The sequence below is a fragment of the Mangifera indica genome, chromosome 8 (assembly GCF_011075055.1).
Source record: "Mangifera indica cultivar Alphonso chromosome 8, CATAS_Mindica_2.1, whole genome shotgun sequence".
Taxonomy (NCBI): domain Eukaryota; kingdom Viridiplantae; phylum Streptophyta; class Magnoliopsida; order Sapindales; family Anacardiaceae; genus Mangifera; species Mangifera indica.
In genome coordinates, this window is record NC_058144.1 from 4,911,702 (window position 1) to 4,936,425 (window position 24,724).

General features: G+C 32.7%; 3 protein-coding genes across 6 annotated transcripts; 1 reads left to right on the forward strand and 2 right to left on the reverse strand.

Annotated features, from left to right (window-relative positions):
• Positions 1–217: 217 nt before the first annotated feature.
• LOC123223214 (agamous-like MADS-box protein MADS1) lies at positions 218–11,855 on the reverse strand. 3 transcript variants are annotated; one of them, XM_044646323.1, is made up of 9 exons: positions 11,456–11,666; positions 11,088–11,323; positions 3,572–3,653; positions 1,455–1,516; positions 1,259–1,358; positions 1,125–1,166; positions 834–875; positions 587–753; positions 218–460 (listed from the first exon to the last, which is right to left on the reverse strand). In XM_044646323.1, the coding sequence occupies exons 2-8, from the start codon at positions 11,312–11,314 to the stop codon at positions 622–624; spliced, it is 687 nt and encodes a 228-aa protein (XP_044502258.1). In that variant the 5' UTR covers positions 11,315–11,323; positions 11,456–11,666; the 3' UTR covers positions 218–460; positions 587–621. The 3 variants fall into 3 exon arrangements, with proteins under 3 accessions (XP_044502258.1, XP_044502259.1, XP_044502260.1); XM_044646324.1 differs by lacking the exon at positions 1,125–1,166 and having other exon boundaries at positions 11,456–11,855; XM_044646325.1 differs by lacking the exon at positions 834–875 and having other exon boundaries at positions 11,456–11,855.
• Positions 11,856–17,112: 5,257 nt separating this feature from the next.
• LOC123222324 (zinc finger BED domain-containing protein RICESLEEPER 1-like) lies at positions 17,113–21,790 on the reverse strand. 2 transcript variants are annotated; one of them, XM_044645018.1, is made up of 2 exons: positions 21,356–21,790; positions 17,113–19,307 (listed from the first exon to the last, which is right to left on the reverse strand). In XM_044645018.1, exon 2 carries the CDS (start codon positions 19,296–19,298, stop codon positions 17,331–17,333), a length of 1,968 nt encoding a protein of 655 aa, XP_044500953.1. In that variant the 5' UTR covers positions 19,299–19,307; positions 21,356–21,790; the 3' UTR covers positions 17,113–17,330. The 2 variants fall into 2 exon arrangements, with proteins under 2 accessions (XP_044500953.1, XP_044500952.1); XM_044645017.1 differs by lacking the exon at positions 21,356–21,790 and adding an exon at positions 20,932–21,283.
• A 1,216-nt stretch (positions 21,791–23,006) lies between these two features.
• LOC123224347 (HVA22-like protein f) lies at positions 23,007–24,260 on the forward strand. Its single transcript, XM_044647985.1, has 5 exons — positions 23,007–23,160; positions 23,300–23,326; positions 23,424–23,546; positions 23,638–23,887; positions 23,994–24,260. Exons 1-5 carry the CDS (start codon positions 23,114–23,116, stop codon positions 24,018–24,020), a joined length of 474 nt encoding a protein of 157 aa, XP_044503920.1. The 5' UTR covers positions 23,007–23,113; the 3' UTR covers positions 24,021–24,260.
• Positions 24,261–24,724: the final 464 nt, after the last annotated feature.

Here is a 24,724-nt window from a genome sequence, read left to right on the forward strand (position 1 = left end):
GGAAGTGTGAAGCATGGCAATGACAGGTTGCCCCACATCATGGAGTCCAGGACATGCAATACAATAGTCACCAGGAAACAGGTCATATCATATGGCTAAATGCTCCATGTTCTGCTGGATGAATAATGCAAATCCTATTTGCATCACCATATAAATAAATGGTATAAATTTATTTATATGAATTAATGTAGTAATATCTTATTGAATAATTTTAAAATGAGAAAGAAAAAAAATAAATAATTATATTATCCAATTAAATATGAGTATTTACATATCGGAGAAATATTGTAACATATTCTGAACAAAAGATTTCAAAGATTCTCTGTATTAGCCAATACATTGGAAAATGTTAAAGCGAAATGCTTATGCAATAGCATACGTATCAAAGAGTCTAATAACATAGTTTAGCTGAACTTGAAAGACTTGCTCAAGACAAGGATAGTTTTCCAGCTTCATTCAACTGCACCAACAGATGTGAACATCAATGTATTGATATTTGCTTCATTGATCATACTAGTAGTGATAATAATAGATCATAAATCCACAATTATTTTAACATATATTTTATAATGAACGATAACCATACACAAGTTGAAGAGCACCCTGCTCTTGGCGAGAGTATCAATGATTGGGTTCCAGGAGGTTTACACGGATGAAATCTCGATGATACGACTGTGAAGGCACTGACTGATCATACACAGCTGCCTGCATTATGCTTGATTGTTGCTGTTCAGAATTCTCGTTTTCAGCTATCTGCACCATATTATAATCATTTTCAACAAATATAATTCAGATGTTAGCTATTACGTGAGCGAAAAGAGAAATTGAAAGACCATTGCTTGCAGGTGCATGTTATCATTTTGCAGCTGCATTTCCTGCACACGTGAGCAAATTGCTCATAAGTAAAATGGCAATGATATAAATAGCTTCAGCTGAACAATAAGTTCCATCAGGGTTTGAAATGGCCTATCTACAAGTGCACTACATCACATGTCCAACCGATATTAGGGTTTTGGTGCTCGTGAAATGCACATTTTATCTCACTAGCTTCATCAAGTATAAACATGTTCAACAATTTTAGCAAACCTAAAAGCAAGAAAATTGTGGCAGGAAAGAAAGCTTACCCTCTTCTGCATTAATTCTATTTCAGCAAATAACATGTCGTTCTGGAAAAATGTTTAGAGCATTTCAATGATAGAGACTTTCGTAAAATAAATGTATCACTGAATTTCAGCTAAGCAGTTGATAAATATAATACCTTTTTGGATCTGATTCTGGTGATACCTTTCTCCACTCTGGCCTCCAGGTTCTTGAGTTCTTTGAAGCTCAAAGAGCTAAGAGCCTCACCCAAGATATGCCTGGAAGCATGTATATAGTAATATACAATTGTGATATATATTTATATATCACACAACTAAATTATAAACAATTAAACAATGATCTAATGAACTTACTTGTTCAGGTTCTGAATCTCTCTGATTTGTCTCCGGAGTTTGGTGGCTTCTTGCTGGTAAAACTGCAGCCATGTACACGAGAATAACACTTCCATACCCAACATTAGCAACAAAGATTAAGCAGGATAAATCTAATTCAAATTAAGGATGTCATGTGCCAAAGGTCACATTAGACCAAGCTGAAGTTCCTGTAAGGCCTAATTTTGTTCTAGTGGCTTGACCCATTAGCATCAAGAATCTGGGAAGAAGCTTTCAAAATATTCCGAATATTCCCTTCACCAACAGTAGAATAGGACTAGGAATTTATAGCTGGTATAATTAATCATAACTATCAATCTTAATGTATGGATTTGGACCAAAAAACTGTATAACATTAGCTAGGTCTTTATTATTTACATAGCATTGTATTTAATTGAGTGCAATAAAATGAAGTTTTCTCTTCATCTATGCATCTTAATATTATGCCAATTTATTCCAAGCAGAGTTTGTGCTCTTCCTATTCTTATTTGTTCTTTCAGAGTTTGTAGGTTTTGCATATTTATTTAGTGTTCAATATCGCCTTTGTGCGCGGAAGCAATACAATTCAAATAAGGCTATAACACAAAAGCATACCATGTACCAACATTTGATTATAAAAAATTTTGAAAGTAACAATAATTTGCAGTTAAGGACACTATTGTTATAATAGGAAGAAGAGATAATAAAATCTAAGGGGATGTTTGGTCTGAAGAATGTTTTATTATTAAAATTGGAGGATTACCTTGAAGATAGATTACTTTCAGGATTATTGGGTATAAATTATTACTATGTTTAATAAAATTTGATAAATTGAGAGATATAAATAATTATTATATTTGGTTAGAGGTAATAAAAAAATACTAATATATTATTTTACTTAAATACCCTTAGATATAATTATTCTAACATATTTTGTTATGTTATTTGTTATATTAATTAAAAATGAGATTATTTTTACCCTAAAAAATTAATAATAAAAATATAATTATAATAAAATGAAGATTACCTTGATAATATTTTAATATTATAAAAAAGTGATAGTAATCAGATTACCTCTTATATTATCTGTCATATCACTATTTGTAATAAAATATTACTAAAATATTTTATTATTTATGAACTAAACAAAATAATATAAATAATAAAAAATAAATTATCAGAATAATTTTTAATGTTTCCTAACCAAATGTCTCTTAAAGATATCAAACTATCACCCTTTTTTTAATTAAAGTGACCCTATTGTTATAAACTTTTAAATTTTTTTTCATAAAAGTGATCAAACTTTTAATTAAGATTATTTATTTTGTTTTGTTTAAAAAAGAAAAAATTATTTGGTATTTTGAATAGTAAATGGCGAAAGTTTTGCTGTATTATCTCTAAAAAGAATCATCATGGAAATTTTGTCTAGTCTTTTTGGTCTTAGAATTATGTCAGAAGCTTTCTAATCTGTGAAAAAAATGAAAAAAAAAAAAAAAGAGTCTAATATCACTCCTATATTAGTGGCTGGTTGCATCCCCAGAGTGTCTCATTGTACTGTTAAATAAAATATATATATATAAACTGAGAGTTGTTCTGGGAAATATTACGAACAAGACCAAATTATAGCCAGGAAAAGATCCCCCTAGTCCTAACTCTTCACTCTCCTCGATTACAGAGAAACAGATAGGTAATGATGGTAGATAGCTCTAGTGTTGATGCTAAATAATTTCCTCGCTTGGCCGCCTAACCCAACCCTAACCACTCCTATAAGTTAGAGAGTGATGGATGTCTTGCAACCCATTCATCCATTGTTTCCTACATTTTTGCAGATCTATCATTACCTCTATATATGTTCTACTCAGGCCATACAAAAGAATCAACCATTCTACTTCACTGTACGAGACCTTAGTGTGCTTCAGACTATTTTGCTCTAAAGTAGGATGCGTCGTATCATATGTAACATCAGGCCACGGCTAATTGACACAATTAGATAATGAGGCAAACAAAAAAATGCCAGGTGATCCGGGCTTTCCATGTAGAAAAAAGAGCAGCATTTATATTTTGCTATTTGATCAATGAAACACCATTTTCCAGATATATTATTATTAGCTTTAATTTACCTGAGCGTTAGCTTCAGTTACAGATCCTGGGTTTGAGGAATCTGCGCACGATTTCTTGTACCTTTCAATTGTTGACCTCACACTGAGAAACAAATACCAAATTAGTTAGTATTTAGCTATGATAAGCATGCACTCAAGAAGCAAAATATCTGTTTCTTTTCTTTCATTTTTTTTACTCATAATTAAATTTTTTGCTACCTTGTGAAGTCTTATATATAACCCACACAAGGATCAAATCGTAAAAAGAAATTATGGCAACATCATTCCCATTTTGTATGAGCAAGGATACACCTTGAAGAAATTTCAGCAAGTATTTGTCAAACTGCGTATAGATTTTCGAGGAATGCATTTTTTAAAATGAGGCACTGAGGGAAAGAGCAAGATCACTGCCATGCATATATGCAACAAACAGTTCAAACTTTACAATAATACTTAAAAGGTAAAAATGTGAATCTATTTGGCAGACTATTTGCAGACTTTATAAATCACTATTAAGAAAAAGTAAGAACTTTCCGAATCACATCTTAATCATTTAAAGATAAGAATTCGGCCTTGTAGAAAAAAAATCTCCAAATTATAAAAGTAGATATTAAGAGCCCTGGAATTTCAACAAAGTAAACACGAAACTACAGCAAATCCCTCACAACCTGTGGTTTTAAATTTTAGATATATAATGTTAATATTTTTCAAAATTCTTTCCTTAATATTTCATTGTTCTTCTTTGAAAATTTAATCTGATATAGGCTTTTGCACAGTGAATACAGTCAACACTAATCTTCAAAAACAGTAATGTTAAGTTGGGTTTGGAACCCAAACAATCCAAACCACACATACTCTTAGCCCTAATGCAACACATACATATAATCTAATAAATGCATTAAGCTAAAAATGTTAAACAATATATTCCCTTGTTTTAGTAAGCAGAATTACAACTGGTACACAGAGTAAACATGAGTTTGATGGTTTCATTCCTACTATACAATTAATGGCAAACGCAAGATAAATTGAAAGAAAATATATAAGCTGTCAAAAGGTCTGCACCATCCAATACTGGGTAAGGGAGAACAATATTCAAAATTAAGCTTTTAGTAAATTAACGACATTATGAATGAGTAGCAAGCCACAGTACACACAATAAAAACTGAACACTCTCAAGAAGAAAGTAACGTACCAATGGCTGATTTGGTGAAAAATGGTCCATATGCAAAATTTAAAAGCTATAAAGTGTGTCGTGACACCGTAGATTGTTTCGGCTATAAAGTGGAAGTTTATTTGAATAAGAAAAAAAATGTGAAAACTTGATGAGGATGTCTATCGAAGGAAAAATTTAGGGGGTGATTTTGTGATAACCAAGTGCATATGAAATTCAAATGTAGGTGAACTGGTTAAAAGAGGTTGAAAAACAAGAGGAACATAATAATAGACTCTGATTTTTGACAAGGTCCTGATAGGATGGTGTGATTGGGCACATATGAAAACTTTTTGTGAGAAATTCAACATCAAGTCCTAGGCCTTCTGAAATATGGCGTGGAAAAATTTGAAATGACTGGTATGCTAAATCTCTATCATGTATGTCAAAAGTTCTCTAAAAGAAAAGTAAAAGCCCCCCACTTTAAGCTACTCCTCTTACTAAAGATAAAATCGTCTCAATTGTCTATCAAGGTGTAATATAGAAAACAAATATAAGACAACAGCGTATATGACAATTAATCCAAACCTTTATTAACATCAGCTATGAAGAAATAAAGCCATTAGTAGATAGACTGAGACATACAAATATATTCAAAAAATTTAACAACGAGCAAAGCTCAAAAACTTTTCTTTCATTTCACCATTCACAGGTCTGAAGTCACTGCTTCCATGACCACCTTAACCCATAATTAAAACACCTTTACATAGAGAGTCAATAGAGCAATTTTTATTGGATAAGGAATTCAATTGATGATCTTGCATCCAAGCGAAATTATCAATTAAGTAATTGCATAAAATATTACTCTATCAATTAAGCCTTTAAAGACAGTCTTAATCAGATTTTGATTTTGTTATGATCCCAAGTGCAAGGTATGAGACTTGGATCTCACATTGGAAAGTACGGGCAATTAGTGTGGGGTTTATATGGCCTTGGGCTCTCTCATCTCAATAGCTAGCTTTTGAGGTGTGGTTCTCCTAAGGTTCGTATAATTTGGTATCAGAGTCATCATCATGTCTCCCAGTTGTAATCGTGCAATGCAGGTGGTGACGCCAGCATTACAGTGTTCGCCCAGGGCTAGCAGGGAGCTAGCGCACAGCTAGCCCTCGTGGGCGTCGGGGCTGCAGAGCGTAGTTGTATGTTAGGATCCCAAGTGCAAGGTATGAGACTTGGATCCCACATTAGAAAGTATGGGCAACTAGTGTGGGGTTTATATGACCTTGGACTCTTTCATCTCAATAGCTAGCTTTTGAGGTGTGGTTCTCCTAAGGTTCGTATCAGATTTTAACCTCTGTATTAATCTTAAAGGTCATTCATACTGTAAGATGACAATAGACCCCAGAACCCTTCTGGATTGTCAAATATTTGACGCCTATGATATTACACACTAATTAAATGGACTGATTGGTGTTATTAATGGATTCACCTAGTCACTTCAATAATATAAGATTATCATGTAGGTTTGTAGGGAATAATTTACATAATTATTTTGAATATTTAGTACTACTCTTTACAAACTAAGAAAGAATGATAGTGAAGACTAGACCTAGCTTACGGGAAGTGAAAAGAAAATTTGGAGCTGGAATGTTGGATTTAATTTTCATTACTGGCTTGACTTGAATGAATAAGGCTTATATTTCATTAGTCATCCGTAGTTTGAAGTTGACATTTGAGCATATATCATTAGATAGGGAAAATTGCTTTAGAAACTGATACATTGCAAAGTTTGTGCCAATGAATTTGCTTTTGTGCTTTAGTGTATGTGGAGGGTTCAAGTGAATTAGAAAGAGCAAGATAGTCAAAACCTTTCTAGGCTTGTAGATATTGTTTTGGGACCAGGTAATAATGGTGAGACGAGGAGATGAAGAACTTACTAGCATTCAGGAATAGGCCTAAGAGGTTGCACTATCCAAGGCTGTAGATGAGGGACCTGATGGAGTGGATGCAAATTGATGAGAAATTGATTAAATAGATAGCATTAGGGTTGTAAGTATTATAGGATCAAGTGTTGACGAGATAAGAGTGACAAAGGGTGAGACATCTGGATTTAATGAGGTGGAGATAGAATCAGACGAGGGAAAGTTCTAAGCTGAGGGAGTGACTTCAATGACTCTGACAGTTTGTAAGGGCATAGATTAAAAGGGAAATGAAGTTTCAACAAAGATAGCATGGTGGTAGAGATATACACATGAGGTAGTTGGGTCAAGGCATTGGCAATAGTGATGAGAGATATAGACATGAGGTATTTGGCTAAAGTTGCTCGTAAGCTATTGATACAAATTATTGATTTGTTATCATATGTCATGGTGAGGTTGTTTCAAGCTTGTTTGGTAGTTTTTGTTGTTGCTACTATGTGAGCAATGGTGCCATCAACTGAGGCCATGATAACATTTCAGAGAAGGGGAGTTCATCGCTTATACTCTAATGAGTTTGATTTAACAAGACATAATAGCAGCCATCGATCCTATTAGACTACATCCATAGAGTACAGTGGTGATTTGTGCTCTCTATGTTAGGTATATATTGTTGTTGGTGAGTATGAGAGGAATTTGGAAGGAAATTTTGAAGGTTATTAAAGAGTTGGCTTAAGAATTGTATCCTGCTATTGATGGTAGTTGGAATGGGTTATGCTTGTTGGAGCTTTCAATGCTCTGATACCATATGGAAGGAACTAGAGTAAAAGAAGATCTCAATTAATATTCATAATATCCCGAATTATATATACAAAGTCATTGCTAAGAGTAGTGCTTAATTTAGATTCTATATTTGATACAAAATCAGGTTAATAATTAAATGAAACACTATTGACTAATGAGAGCTATGATTGAGGCAAAGGATTAGAGTTGAATGTTGACTAATGAGAGCTATGTCCGAAACAAACTATGTGGGATTGGAGTTGATGCTTTATTAGATTAAACAAGAAGATAATTGATTATAACACTTTGATAGTTAAATCACTTACTTTGGGAATTTCATTAAACACATAACATAATTCACACAAACAAAATCTTATTTGAATCAATAAAATGTGGGCAAAGTAATCAACATGTAAACTAAATATACATGAACAATCAACCAAATAAAACAAGAATCTTATATGATTAACAAAAAATTGTTACACCATTCAAGAAGACTACCAAAACAGAAAAACACTTGAGAGAAAGAAGTAAAATAATATAAACATGTACCTTAATTCCTTAGTTTTCCAAACTCCAAGTAGTGATCTTCATACATATTAGCTCGTAATCACTTTTTAATTAGGTTTTTAATCTTTAAAATTAAAGAGTTGTTGTTTACATACTCTTAATTATCTTTGGACTAGTTAAACAATAAAATCACAACAACTACGACAATAATAACAAAAAAAAAAAATTTAGGTTTTTAAATACAACATAAACATTATCAATAATTTGAGCAATATAATTTTTTGTTGGTTGAGAATTATTATAGATATGGGAAATGGTGAGTGACTAAACCAATATGAATTTCTTATTAATAAAAAATTGAAAGAGGAGATTTTAGCTAATTGAATTGTTATTACAACTAAGTCCATAACTATGACTTAATCTCCAACATGTAAAGATAAATTTAAATTTAAAAATTTTTCAGTTTTAATTATAAAATAATATATCTTTATTAAATATTAATCAGATAATTTGATATATATGGGATGAGTGGAACCAAACAGAGCTTCTAGCCTTTCCTTTCACAAATAAAAGCGCGGGAAGCTGTTACCTTAATTTCATCGAGCGACTGAAGAATTGTTTCTGCCACGCTGGCAGAAGATCTCACAATATGATTGGCTCGACTATCTTAGTTCTGTAAACTTGACACGTTTCGGTTATTGTTACACACAGGGCTATAACCTAAAGGGACTCCCTCAAAACCAACCAGACATGTTCCAATCCCCAAAAAAGAAATAAAAAAATGGCATCAAAATACTATTATAATATTGAAATTGAAAAATAAAAAGTATTTCTGTCATCCGTCATCGTGTCTCAAACTACTAAACAGACATCTAGTTTGATTTGCAGCAGCCTTCAGCAAAGTGCAGAGAACCCCATTGGCTCGTACCATTTGTTTTGTTTTTCTTCTGTCAAGGCATGAATTCTCGACTTTTGAATTTATTCCGGCAAAAGGACCATTTTTCACACACATTTGCAGTAGTTCAATTTCTGTTAATTTTTGTTGTTAAAAATAAAGATAAAATAATTATTTTATTATTTATATTACATAGTCTTTTTTTTTTTATAATATATTTATATTAGTGGATATTAATGGATGATGTAAAAATTATTTAATCATTCATTAATAGTTGTTAATATTTATTACCACATATAATGAACTTGTAATTTTGGAGTAGAGTGTTGCTAAGGTGTAAAGAATCTATGTATTTGTAGTTTCTACCCAGAGTACTAAAAGCTGCGATGAAGTTTATTTGGGATCGACATCAGTTTTGTTCAAGCCATCTGTCTCTCTAAATTATAGCTTAAACTTATTTCAATTACGAATGATTTTGATGATGGCATAAATTATATTTCACTTAAAATTACAACATTAATCTAGTATATATTATTTTATTTTCAATTATTAAACAAGAAAAAATATGACATAAAAGTATGAACCAATACTGAACTAGATTTGAGGGATTTTTTTATAAGATTTTTAAAAGATTGGTGAATTTTAGTGTGTAAAGACCGTCTTGTGTTTATAAAATTGAAGACAATGGTAATTTAGGTATTTAGCAAATTTTGTAATATAAATGTTTAATTTGTTAAAAGTGTGATATATTTGTATAGATAAATCTATTTTGTGGCAAAAATTTTAGTATCCCAATAATACCTATTTCACCATTTGAGATAAAAGCAGATATAAATTTGAATGCAAAGAGCTTTAAAGAGAAGCCAAATAAAGAAATAATGAGAACGGGCTTCTTGTCAGATTTAAAGAACTGAAAAATCATGTCTGAGGCGACCAAAGATTGTTGAGCCGTAACTAAGAGATACAGCTCATACACAAAAACCCTAACCACAAACATGCTCTATTTCTCTTATGTTCTAGAGAAGGGTGAAATGGTCAAAAGAATGGAAAAATATCCAGATACCTATCGGCCAATGACACTTGTATGAGTAAAACTTTAAAGCAGACTGGAGAAGTAAAGCTTGTGATAAGATTTGATCCAATACTCATTTGATTTTAAACCCTAATCTTGAATTTGGCAGGCCTACTCTTTGTTAATAAGTTTTGAAGATAAGAAATGATAGAAGGGGCGATATAGATCCAGACCCCATTAGCCTAAAAAGATGTTGAAGTGAGATTTATGGCAAGTGTTGAAGAAAAACGATCATGAATTTATGAAACCCTAGTTTGCAATTTCAGAAATCCTTCAGTTTCCCCATGGTTAATCAACTTGTTAAAGCCATCCCATCAGTGTAAAATGGTAACCGGAGAAGAGACAATACCTAGAGAGACTAAAGAGACTATTGTTAAACATTAACACTTGATTGAATGCAAGATTTACGATAAGTATTGGAGACAGAAATCTGTGTCTTGAAATTCTAGCTATGATCCAGTTGAAGGGGTCAATTCTTGGAATATTCTTGTTGAAAGGATTTGAAATGACTTGCTTTTAAGGAAGCGTCGAAGAACAAGTTAATGGACTAATTAGCGCCTGTCACGTCGTCGTTTTTTTCGGACTTTTGTTTAAGCTGATAGGTGACAATGGAGACAGAACATGAAGTTAGCGATGAAGGGAAAAGATAGAGAAGATGATTTCCCAGACCTGATATAGCTTCAAAACGCTCATTCCTTCTCTTCAAACATACTACTTTACATCACTTTCAGTTAATTGTATCTATTACAGCAGATCTGCATCTCTGATTCTCTATATCAAAGAACTGAGACGAAGCACAAGGAAGATACAGAAATACCAGCAAATCTCACAAAGGAAAGCCAATAAATTGAAGAAATAAAGAAAGATCAGTGAATCTTAGGCAGTGAGAACTCATCAATCTTAACAACAGACCCAAAAAATTTTCTGTATGTTTGTTTTTATAAAATCAATCAAAGACCTTTATCAGAAGAAGCTAGGAACCACATGTGTAATCATCGACATTCCCAACTCAAAAATTAGGGAAAAAATCTATGAAAAAAAAAACCTCAACAAATTCAAGACAAAAGATGTAAGTTACCATATATATACCTCAAAAAATTCATAACCTTAACAGAATAGAATGATCATCAACATAAGCGATTTTTGAAAGAAGCAAAAGTATCCATCATCAACATATCTAACTCAACAAAAATGAAATGTAAGAAGCACTAAACCTGTTGTTAGCATATTCATAGAGGCGGCCACGGCTAGAGAAGACAATCAAAGCCACTTCAGCTTCACACAACACAGACAGTTCATACGCTTTCTTGAGCAATCCATTGCGACGCTTACAGAAGGTAACTTGTCTGTTAGTGGTGTTCTCGATCCGCTTAATCTCAATTTTGCCTCTTACCGTTTTCTTATTAGAAGAACTTTCTGGTTCTTGGTTTGGAAACTCCATGGTTGATGCCTGAAAAAAACATAAAATTAATGGTTTCATCAGCAAATTAAGATATCTAACTTGTTGGTTCGTCTAAATCAAGGCCACATAAAATCATCCTAATTGAGCATCTACATATAATATTGATTTTTGCAGTCTAACCTGCTAAAAAGGAGCAAAGATTCTTGAAATCAAAACTCTCCTTTTGAGCTGCAACACCACGAGTTGCTGAAAACGGAAGTGAGTTCTTCTAGCCGAAGTGATATATATAGAGATAGCAAACAGACCCCTCAACACATTATGCTTGAATTTGTATAACTTTATTAATTATTACTATATTTGACTTTCTACATTACATAATTTGTATCGTATGAGTCAGAAAAAAAAAAAAGTTAGCAAAAGGGGATTCTTGGGAAAGTGACAACTGATGCTGTGGAACGAGACCTTAAGAAACCTATATATTTTGAAATTAAATGAAAGCAAAATATGAAGAGGACCTTCCATGTTGTATTTGCTTTTGGGATTTTACTTTGGGGCCTCCATTGTTGATCTGTTTCTGATCTTACCCCTCTGCCTCAAAGTTTAATTTTCATCGCTCCTCTCTTTCTCTTATGTTAGTATAGAATTTGTGGTTGTTTCTGTAGTGCTATATATGTATATATCTCTTTCCTTTTCAAATTACAAAGTGAAAATAGACTCCCATGTGATGCTCTGTTCACCCATCTTGTATTCTCTAATTCTTTTATGGTAAGGATAGAGCAGTATGGTAAGATTTACTTCAGACTTGTATCACTCCTTGCTTATCCATTTGGAATTACGCAGATTATATATTTCTCAGGTATATGCATCCAGATCAATATGCATGACTATTTCCCACCCAAACTTTTATGAAACAACAATAAAATCCATTTTCTCGCTAATTCTTTAAAGCCAAACGTTAGTTTTAAGAGTCAAAGGGTTTTTCTCACATTAGAAAATATATATTAAGTTAATATCATTTAAAACTAAAATAATACAAACAAATTATATTTTCATTCTAGACACTTTTTTTTTTTTCTTTCTTTTTTCTTCTTTCCTTTCTCATTTCTTGATTGTTGAAAAAACACTAGAAAGAGTTAGTAGACTTGGTTAGCACCTTGTTGCACTGCCCTCATCCACAACAATGACCAATTGTGTCTTAGCTAGATTTGTCTGATTCGTTAGGTTGAGAAGTTTAGTCTTGTCATGACATCGGATCAAGAGGAAAGGAAGATAATGGTGGTCTTTTGCTGATTTTATGAGCTTTTAAGATATTAAAAGGAACTTTCATCACCCTACTTGACTTCCCAAGCTGTGACCCTGGCCCTTAGATTTAGAAGTTGTTGTTTTCCTATTTGTCAGCTCCTCCTTGACGTTGCTCCCACGACGTCTGCTTGAAAGAAGGGAATTGACCCTAGCAACCTTTGCACATGTGCCAACTGTCAAAGGCACACTCAACAACCTTCAAGCAGCAACAGTTAGACTTTTCTCTTCAACCCCATCCTTTTGATTTACTATAGTTTTACCTTACTAATTCTCCTCCAACCCCCAAATGTGCAATGGTTGGGATTTAAATTTGATCTAATCATTGATCCAGCTGAACTAGGCTCTTGCTTGTGGTAAATATTAAATTTTACTTTTTATAATTATTAACTAGTGGTAAATATAAAATTTATAATTTGAGAGAGGGGAGGGTTGACTGTTATTTAGCTTCAGTGATATTTTTGTTTTTCAAAAACTATATAAGATTGTGAGATATGTGGACAAATGTGCAATTGTTGGAATTTAAATTCGATCTAATTATTGATTCAACAGATTTTATTAACAAATTGGTGGACAAATAGAGTTTTCAAATTTATCATTTCGTCAAAGTTCAGGTGGGAAATAGAAATTCAACTTTTTTTTTTTTTCAAAATTGAAACATTTATAGTTAATTATCCAATAGATTTTAATTTATTGTCAGTTCATGTGATTATAAATGCTCTCTTTTATCACATGAAATTAAGATTCGTGCATAATTATCATCCATAAGGACCACTTTTAATTATTAGTCCTACGGTAACAATGATGTTGTATTGCAGCCAAATCCAGCTTAGCCCTATGGTTAAGATTGTAAATTATGGTTGATGACTATGTATGGTTGCATTTGATTTGGATTGAATTAAACCAAATTCAGTTTGAATCTAAAAAAATTAATTCGAAATTGATTAGTTTAAACTTAAATTTAATTTAAAAATAATTTATCTTTGAATTTGATCTAACATAGATCGACTCAAATGTTTAAATTGGTTTGAACTTAACTTATTTATGAAAACTAGTCTAATTCTTAGTTGAAACTCTGTTAATTTAAAATAAACTCGAATTCAAACTCAGATCAAATTTTGCACTAGTTTCACACCTATAATAGTTGGACAATTCGCATGATATTTCAATTACAAATTATTCTTCCACAAAATACTTTGTGACCTACTACACCTATTTGCGTATGTCAAACTGATAAATAAAATTAATTTTCTTGAATTATTTATAAATCATGTAATAAAAATATAATTATAATATAAAACTAAAATCTAACGAACCTCTAGCAATATTAATATAGAATCTCAACCACTTGATCTATTATCTTTTGGTGCACTATTAATTGCTTTTACATATTAGTAATGCTACATACATAAAATTTATGTACAGAAAAATTATACAAACTGATATGACAGTTTTTTAATAGTGATAATGTGATAATATTGATATGTAACAGATAAAAAGACATTGTCATATTATTGTCATATCAGTCTGTATAATTTTTTTGTGTACAAATTCTATGCATATAATATTACTGTTTACATACAAGTAAAATTTATAGGATTGTTAATAAATCATATATGAATTTTTATATATTAATCAATAATTCATGTTTCTATATATATTTTAAGTGTGACTCAAAACTCACACGTTTTGTCTTTTTTTTCCAACATTATATTGATAATCTTCTTTCACGTGCCACCATATATGAATCTAACACTATTAATTATATATTATGATTTTTATCCTCTTCCTTATTCTAATTATCAATTTATACTATTATTCATGGCATATGAAATTCCTAATGTATGTATTAAGATCAAATTAGGAAGGGCTTTATGGACATTGACGCCGCCCACTCAACCACTTAAAACAAACAGGTCAAAGGCTTTTGTTTTTACCATATGATATTTGTCAAAACATGTGTTTTGTGTGCATTAACCATATGACCATTTTGTCAAGGAAGTGACAATTTGGTGGGAAGCTACATACCTTTATAATAATTTAAAAAAAAAAAAAAAAAAGACAATTTTTGGTCTCTTTATCTCTTCCACGCAATGAGGTTTTAAATTTTAACTTCTAGCAAATGTTGATGTTTTTGTCTGAAGAAAAGTAAAGGAATCCATTCGCACATGCATTGCCTACAATTTTGAGTGTTAAGACTTGGTTGAATCACATTTTCCCACCCAAGCTTTCACTCGTTGATTTTTTCCAATCATGAAGTTTCAGAAAGACATTTCCCACCCATTGTTAAAATTCAAATGTTAATTTTAGCAATCAATGGGTATCTTTGTCGGTAAATAGAATATATATAGTATATGGTTAAAATCACTTCAATACCTAATAAAATAAAAAAAATTATTTTCTTTATCAACTTGAAAATCAATCACTTAAACCCCTTTCGTCAATTGGGGAAAAAAAAAAAAAAAAAACCTCTAACCCTCTATATTCCAAATTGTTGCAATAATACTTTTAGCTATAGTCCCAACTTGTTCATACCTAAGATGGTATGAAGTAGTTAGATTCACAATTAACTAATTTGTTGACGACAAATGTTGCCAACAATTTTTAAATCTACCTTTTAAATTATTAACCCTAGAAATAATATAAACTAAGGGTGAAAATACATTAAATGAAGTTTTGTCGGACCAATTATTATTCAACTTCAACTTATTAAAGGGGGTAACATATTAGTTAAGAGATTTTACTAACAAAATTGGATGATAAATAGGAAAAAATCTTTCTAAATCTCTATGAGTGAAAAAATGTCAATGAGGCAAACTTGATTGAGAAAACACCGTTCAACCTTGAGACTTCTTAAATAATGTATTCTCAAAATCTAAAATATAACCAATTTTTTTTATATCCAAAGTCGTGAAATCCACGTTACTAAATGTAACAATATGTGATTGCTAGTAAAATGTTTTTTCTCTTTTGAAAATTCATATGCCAAAAGGTGCTTAAAATTGCTAATCAACTCCTAATTTATATTTTATCTGTTAAATGGATGAATGGCAAAGCATTTCCCTTCTCTAATATACACAATAACAACTATTTCTATAGTTGTCCTCCTTTTTCTTTAAAAGTTTTAATATTTCTTTTACTAACCCATGATAATGATGGTACTAATTGTTTTTCTTCTTGTATCATTTTCAATGTCCCCACTCTTTTATAGTGACTAAATCAACTATACAACCATCTTTGTCTGGTGGTCAACCAAATTCATCTTCTTCATTAAGAAACTACTTTCGTGAATAAAATTTAATTTATTTACTTTCCATTAATGTTTCAGTTGTGCTACCTTTAGCTGCTGCTTCAGTCCCATTTTCATTCTTTAAACTCGCTGCACTGCTTACATACTATGCCCAAACTTTCCCTTATCATCCCAAGAGAAAAATTCTTGGATTCTTTGAGTAATTTATTGGGGACCATAATGTTGTTGGATAAGCATATTAAAAATTAATAAATGATGGGGCTGATTACTAAATGTGACACATCAACCAACAAATGTCCCCGTATTAAATATAAAACGCTAATTAGTGAAAGATTCCATGAAGATTAGTTGCATGAAAAATAGCCAAGCATGAGTACAAATAAACATAAATTACGTATTCATTTGTTTTCCCTAGTCATTTTAGACGTAAAAAACATTCAGAATGATAACGTAATGGGATGTCAACTTTCTTTCTGGCAGTGATAAGACAACTCGTCCTAGTGAGAGTGGAGAAGAACATCAGTAATTTAGAAATTATTAAAACTTCCTTGATTTACAGCAGAATTAATCTGATCAAAGTGGTCAAGAGTTAGATTTATGCTATATTTGAAATTAAAAGACGTATAAAATTAAACCATATTTATACTCTGCCCTACAATCATGCATAAAGCAATGAAAGGGTTAGGAAATGATCTACTTTGAGACAAACAAAAATAAAGGTCTGTAACAATAAGAAGGTTAGAAAATGAGTGGAAGGGGAATGAATTTGCCGAAATAGGATGGAAATTTGACAAACATCAGAGGGTGATGACAACATGAAAACTAGGGAAACAAAGTTGATAAAACTAACATTACGAAGAAGAGAATGGACTGATATGATGACATCCAAATCTTATGTAGCTATGCAAGTTGTGGTAAAATACAAAAGCATGAATTGACATACAGGATCTTGCATTTCTAGGTGGAGAGGAGAGGAAAAAGGAAACTAATTACGTAAACAACATATAATTATGGTTATCTCTACATTTCTTCCTTATAGGTATGGTTCCTCCTATATACCTTAATTATTCATTAATTTTAATTCATACTAAAATTTTACACTTACGGTAAAAGGTTGTTATTTTACGATATATCTTCATTAATATTCAATCATAAATTAATTTATATACTAATAATGATTAAGTAATTTTACGTTTGAAATAAAATAACACTTAATCATATAATAATACATTATTATTAATATATAAATTAATTTTTATTGGAGCTCATATCACAAATTCTCCACCACAATAGTAACACGATACTTCTCCACAGCCAACGAATTGACTGTATCCATTTGTTAGGTTGGCCACTATATATTGTAATGGAACGCCCACTATATTTGAGACTTGACTTTATTCGGATTGTAGCTGAGCTTCACATCTGAAGTTGAATAGATGCTTTTGGAAAATGATACAAGAAAAGCCTCTATTAACAACCTAACTAATAAAACATCACCTCGCGCTTTCATTCACTCATCCAATCTTGACAACACATCAGAGCTTGAACAAGAGGTGGACGCAGTGAACTTCGATCATGGTCCAGCATTCTCTTTCCAATGTTGAATGCAGATTCAGATTCAGCTTTTGACATGGGGATTCCCAAAATATTGCGTGCCATCATTGACAGGATTGGATATCTTGGAGTGTGAACTTTCCACCAATTCAATACATTGAAATCAACATTACGAGGAAAGAGAGGCTCTTCCAGGTACTTGTCTAGATCTGATTTCGACCCTTGACTCTGAGAAGTTTCATTTAGGTATTTGTCAAACCCCATTAGTTTGTCCCTTGAATCCTTTCCAGAATTAACCAAAGTTCCAGAGCTACTTACTTGCCAAGTAAGACCTTGGTCAAGTGAAGCTAATGGAGAGCCAATAGAATGTTCATTGTATAGCGTCTTAATGCACTCAAAAACATCATCAATCAGCTCTGTAGCACTACTCCCATATAACAGCCGATAGTAATATTCCATCAACTTCATCTTGAATTGGGGATCTAACATGGCAGCAACAGCTAAACCCAAGTTGCATTTATCCCAGTATTCATCAAATTTGCTTCTCATTTTCATGGCCAGAGAACTAAGAAATTCATCAGGATTCTTGCACCATTCAATCAACTGCAGATGTATATCACAAATCTCAGGAAAATAGATATTTGCGGTCAGATACTTGCTCTTTGTGAAAACATTAGTAACTTCAACGAAGAGCTTCAAGCAGTCAATAATGGCACTCACTCTCTCCCACTCTAAATCAGACGGACACATTCTGTAGTCTGGTTCATATTCTTGCAGACGGTAAAAAACCTCCCTGCACCCTGATGCATCTTTAAGCATTGTATATGTAGAGTTCCATTGTGATGGATTATCAACGCACAAGCACTTAGGACTCTCGACTCCAATTTCTATGGCCAGATCATTGAATTTTGCTAGTGTTGATTGTGAACTTTTTACAAATCGAATGCTTTCCCTAATTTTGTACGTCACATCACAGAGTGCTTCCAGAACATCTTGAACCATCAGACTGACAACATTTGTTGCACAGCGAACATCAAACAATTGGCCATTTAAATAGAGGAATCTGTTCTGAGACAGCCTATCTTTAATTCTATAGATCATGTTGTCACTGCTAGCCCCACTATCAAATGTCACTGCAAATAACTTACGATCTATATCCCAATCCATTAGACATGTCATTATAACCCCTGAACTCACCTCTTCTGTATGCGAAGGATCAGTCATTATGAAATTCAAAGTCTTCTTTTTCAATTGCCAATCTTCATCAATAAAGTGTGCTGTCAAACACAAATACTCAGAATCACCTGTAGTAGCCCACTCATCAGCACTGATGCTGATTTTGCCTGGTAGTTTATCCAGCACTTCATACACCTTTTGTTTCTCTTTTGCATAGATTTCCATGCAGTCAACCTCAACTCTGTTGGATGTCACAAGTTCAAAAAGTGGCTGTAGATTCTTAACAAATACCCTGAATCCAACATGCTCAACCATAGCCAATGGGTAGCCATGTAGGATAATCATGCGGGCAAGATCATATCGACACCGCCTTTGATCAAAGTTATTATTCCCAACATTAATCGTGTCTTCTTTCATTGGCTCTTGCTCATACTTAATATTCCCAAGGTTAATTACTTCATCCTTTTTCTGTTCCTGCTCAATACTCACAAGGGCAAGGGTCCCCTCTTTTTTCTTTCCCCTTGATGGAAAATAATGATCCAAGCCATGGTTAGATCTTCTCTGACACCTAATTAAATGATTTCTCAAATGTGATGTTCCACTAGTGCTAGATCCACTGAGTTTCTTTTTACAATGCCTACAGATAGCCAAACAGGTGTCACCCTTTTTCACCCGATCAAAGTCATTCCACACAACAGATTTTAATCTGCTGGAATTGACAATGACTGCATCTGACATATCCATTGCATCAACCTGATATTTAACAGTGCACATCAAAAACAAATTAAATCATTTTTTTAACAAATAAAAACCTGGTAATCATTACACTAATACAAAATCTGTTAAAAATTAGACAGTGGCAAAGCGTAAAGATAACAAAAACAGTCATCAAAAAATAATTTCAGAAAGAAAAAATTACCATAAAAATGTCAGGTACACTTTCTGGTATATGCATAATATATTTTAATATAATTTTTCCTTTTCCTTTTGGCTTTCACTTTGAGGGTCAGGGGGTAAGAAAACGATTACAGGAATGATTAAAAAAGTCATCAAGCATTTTCTAGTTCTAGGATGGTCATTAAAAGGTATCTGTAACTACCTAAGCTCATTTAACAGTTACACAACAAAATATCATCTCAGGATTATTCAGGAGCAGACACAGCTAGTTTGAGAACTTTGTGCTGAGCAAAATTATATAGTTTCCCTTATGAAATATGCATTATGAAACACTATACCCAAAGCCTCTGGTATTTCACAAAGGTTTTACCAGCGGCAAATTTCCACAAATATGCCAACCTACACAATTTCACGGCACAACAGCTACTAACAGAAAAAGAGATTACTAACAATCTATAAGAATTAAGTATACCCCAAAAGAGTACAATGTCTATTTGATGGAATGCTGAAGAAAAAACCAATAAGAAGATCTCACTAGATTTGTAGATCACATGCCATTTTTCACATTGGGCACACTTGATATTGTTCTGTAATTTTCAAGCCTTAATAAGAGGTTCCTTCTATATACCTTGATTTCTAAACTTTTTTTTTCATCACTTTTTCTTTATGCTACCACAAGTACCCTATGCCTGCCCAACCTTTTCTTTGATATATGTACATCTTAAATATTTTCATGGTGAGTTAAAATGCATGTAAAATTAGAAAATATATACTTAACATATCTATACAAGTTTCAAGAATAATGCCTCCAAAACTGAAACTATGAATAGGAACAACTAAATATTTTAGCAACAAACAAATTAAAAGGCCTCTCCTCTGTTTGGTCTTTAAAACTAAAAACAAGAAGGCAACAGTATAGCTATAATTTTGTTTTCCAGCAGACAGAATGCCCATTTAATTTCAAGTTTTGTATAAATTACATCAGAATCCAAAAACCATAAAATATGCAGAACTGTTTTCAATTCATATCTGACTTGAGTCAACTTTCCTCTCTAGTTAGAATTGCAACCCTGCAAAGCTAGTCTACAAACATTCCTGAAAGAAGCATCAAGGTTTGCTAATTCATGAAGTGAAAATCAAACCCATTCAATAGAGACATCATTATCAGTACGCTTCAAGAATTTAGAGCTGAATTCAATAATTGGAAACTAGTAGTTTTAAAAAATATTTTAGCAAACAAAAAAAATTAATTGTCGAATTTAACATATCTAGGAGGCTGCGCATATAAAGACACCAAGTTCAACACTTAACGCCAAACTGAACTAAGTAACTCATGTAAACCAAATTAACATATTTAAGCCGTATGTTATAACAAATCATTTTTGACATAAGATAGCCATACATTCAACACAAATGTCATAACATGAAAGAAAAAAATTCATTCAAAGAAACACTACAATAAACAGACATGTAAGTATACCATAAAAATGAACTCTTTAATCTACATTCTGTAATTTAATGTTCCATTGAGTTAGACAAGTCCCAACCAGACCATGATATTAATCTGTGGCAAGCATATCGGGGCCGGGTCGACCCGGGAATGAGGGCCACCGGAGAACATGGACGGAACTTAGAGTTTCCTGTCAGCTACTTCATAGGGTCGGCTGGGACCCGATAGACCCAGCCGACACGATACGGGTTATAACCGATCGGGTCAGAAGACCGATTCAGGACCCGCTGGGTTTCGGATCGGAAACTTAAAAAGAAGACGTACGGACGCTAATAGAACTGGCAGTCTTATAAAATTAGGGTTTCGGAATTGGACACATAAAATAAAAAAATTAACAGTCAAAAATTCCACAAAACAATAAATTAAAGAAGATAAATAAGGTTTCAGAGCGTACAGTGGGTAACCAAAGCGGAGTTGCAGAGACCCGAATTTGGCTTCGATTAGGGTTTCCTCGTGGTTTTTACAGGTATGAGAGAGTGAAGTTTATCTACAGGGGTAAATATGGAAATGAGCAATAGAGTGGTTATAGATTGTGTTAAGGGTCCGGATCCCGGGAAAATACTGCAAACTATAACTGACAACACCCTTATTAGCCAATTGAACTTGAAGATTAGAAAGAGAAAAAATATATTTTTAAGCAAAAATAACAATGCCCAAATCCAGAAGCTAACGATAGGCATGACTGAGTGAATAAATTGTACAAAGTATCGCAATACATGGGGTTGTTTAGAGGAGGAGGAGAAATTTGAATTCTCAAAATACTGAGACAAAAGTGATAGATGGTAAAGATTGTTTGACAATTGCAGGGATTAAAGTTATAGATGAGTATGCTAAAATGTGTCACAGGGCCAACTCTTTGACTATGCTTGCATGGCATCTCCAATTCTTTTTTTTTTTTTTCGATAATCAATCTTATATACAACTATATTATAATTTATGGTGTTGGTTTCATCTTTTTAAGAATTACTTTAATTTACCATTAATTTGTTAATTTGTGTAAAAATGACTTTAACTTTCTTGACTCTGTAGCGTACGTCTCATGATTAGAGCACGCTCATGCACTGTTTTTGCCCAAGTAGTATGTCAGTATGTAACCCCAGAGTTACTACAGATACTGTATTTTTCGTGACTGCCAGAAGAAGTTGCCGCACTGAATCACTTACATTTCCATAATCCAGCCTGACTCAAAATATAAATTCTACAGTAGAAAATATAATAGCGTGAGGTGCACGCACTTGAAGGTGGGGTTGGGTAAGAAAAGTAGTTGATGGGATGATTACACGACAAAAGTACAAGCAGCGTAATTAAAAGGGAGGGGTTTGGAATAATTAAGGAAGGACGCTGTTTATGTTTCTGTTTTTATGCTTTTACTTTTACTTGTCTTGGACCAGTGCTGAACATACACACTATCCCATATCATCTTTTCTCTCCAACTTTATACCACTGTTTTTTATTTTCAACCCTTCTTCTCTTCAATTCTACCTCTTTCTTCTGTTTCTCTTTTAATTTCAACCCAATTTCGAAACAGCTCCCAAAAACTACAAAGTCACTGTTGCAGAAAACGCTTATAATGGATAATCAAACGAAAAGTTTCCTACTAAAAGTGAAAATTTGACAAGTTTGTTCGTAGCTACCTGGGAGGGATCTCTTGAGATTAGCTTTAATGAAACACAGCCATGTTCTAAATTTTAAATTATGCGAGCAGACAGCAAAAGATACCACGGATCTTTTCCAGAACTTACTAATATATTTGTCTGGGGTCCATTGAACACACTACACATATTATTGAATTCTTGATTCAAAAAAGTTTTATTTTTTTTATTTTCAATCATAAAATTGGTGATGGCGAGAAAGAAAAGTAAGGCATAACCTTGAAGTTTAAAAGGAGCAGGTAAGGCATAATTAAGGTGAACAGTATTTCATTCTTTTTCTTACTTTTCTTGTGGTCAAAGGAAAAGGATAAGAAAGAGAATGGCTCGCTCAAAGGAAAAGGGATTCCTTACTTTGCTTTCATCAACCTTTCGTACTTTTAAATACTAACCTCCATCTTCGCAAGCTTCTCATTATCTCACAGTGAATTAGTCATATTTAAGCTTTATTCATTTGCCGGTCCATCAACTGGAGGGAGAAATACATTTGCATCAGTGAAAACATGGGTGTCCTTGCAGTAATAGCCAAACGTTTGGATGCACTAGTCGGGTAATTTTATTTTTTTTTCATTTTCAACTAGATGTGCCCTCTGTAAAATTTTTATGTCGAGGATTATATAGTTTTGTAATTATTGTTATTCTAATTACAAGCCAAAAACTAAATCTTTTTTGTTTTTAACTGTCAATAGGCCTGGAGTGATGCTTCTTTATCCACTGTAAGTAAAATGCAACTCCAAGTTAAAAAACATTGAGAGGAAAATAAAGAAAGAAGAAGAATACCATGTGTTTAATTATATTTATATGGATGAACAGATACGCATCAGTGAGAGCAATCGAGAGCCCTTCAACCATGGATGACCAGCAGTGGTTAACATACTGGATTATATACTCATTTATAACCCTGTTTGAGTTATCATGTTATAAGATCCTGGCGTGGTATGGTTCATATAGATTATCAAATTTATAGAAGAAGCAATCTTTATGATTTCTCTCTAACCAAAAAGGTATGAAATCTGTGTGACCGCAGGCTCCCGTTTTGGCAATACATAAAGCTTTTATTTTGCATGTGGTTGGTGTTGCCAATGTTCCATGGGGCAGCTTATATCTATGCAAATTACATCAAGAAATATGTAAAGATTGGTGGGCTTGTAGGCTCATCAAATTATACGAAAGACCAAATGAAGGTTCTCGAGATGATGAGCTTTGATGCAAGGAAATCAGTAACTCAGTATGTTGATAAACATGGATGGGAAGCACTTGAACGGGCTATCAAAGCGGTACGTACGTGTAAATAATTTGATTAAGACTTGCAATACGATCAATATCCCTCTCTCATCGTGATTAATTTTTTTTCTTATTAATTTGAGTGAATGGATTTTGCAGGCTGAAAAGGAAGCAAAGAAGCATTGAGAAGATCTCTAAGTCGTCATGCAAGTGTAAAAGATATAGAAGGATACTATATATTTGAAGAACAAATATGGACTAGCTAATTGTGTGCTGATGATGTCTCAGCAATTGACATGATCGTCAAATTAATAAATTCTTAAAATTTGATTGTGTAATCAATTAGCTCCTGATGATACGGTGAAATTTATGTTTTCAGATTCTCGATCAATAAAACGTTTACATCTTGGAATGCTCTTATCATTATATCAAGTCTAGATTATTTACCTGGAATAGCGACGGAAGATGGCTTCGTAGAGATTACATAATGACGGTTGCTGGAAGTAACAAAGCAAAAGGAAAAATAAAAAGGTTCATTTAAGATTTCTTTCACCCTATTGAGTTCTAACCAAAAAAAAAAAAAAAATCCATGCATCTGGGGGTTGCTTTTATGATAACATAAATTTATGGGGAAGAGAAGAGACATGGATGAGATGATACTGGAGATACATGTGAAATAGTCATTTTTAAGTTTCTTTTATTAGAAGTAGAAAGATGGACCCTAAATTGATTGAGTTTTTAAAGTCTAATGAAATCAAACAGCTGCAAGTTAAAAGTGGCCTGCAGCTTCACTTTATACATTATGGCAGCCAGATTAAAGAAGGTTTGATAGTGATGCATTCCTCAAACCTTTGTATATAATTATTCAGTATTAACCCAGATAAATCAAT

What these genes read in the sequence shown, in the direction of transcription:
- LOC123223214 (XM_044646323.1), bottom strand. Translation starts at nt 11,314, where the DNA reads ATGGAGTTTCCAAACCAAGAACCAGAAAGTTCTTCTAATAAGAAAACG. An exon ending in TATGAATATGCTAACAACAG is followed by an intron (nt 3,654 to 11,087) that starts GTTTAGTGCTTC and finishes TTTGTTTCTCAG; the next exon opens with TGTGAGGTCAACAATTGAAA. An exon ending in TAGAATTAATGCAGAAGAGG is followed by an intron (nt 876 to 1,124) that starts GTAAGCTTTCTT and finishes TCACGTGTGCAG; the next exon opens with GAAATGCAGCTGCAAAATGA.
- LOC123224347 (XM_044647985.1), top strand. Translation starts at nt 23,114, where the DNA reads ATGGGTGTCCTTGCAGTAATAGCCAAACGTTTGGATGCACTAGTCGG. An exon ending in CGTTTGGATGCACTAGTCGG is followed by an intron (nt 23,161 to 23,299) that starts GTAATTTTATTT and finishes AACTGTCAATAG; the next exon opens with GCCTGGAGTGATGCTTCTTT. An exon ending in TTGAACGGGCTATCAAAGCG is followed by an intron (nt 23,888 to 23,993) that starts GTACGTACGTGT and finishes TGGATTTTGCAG; the next exon opens with GCTGAAAAGGAAGCAAAGAA.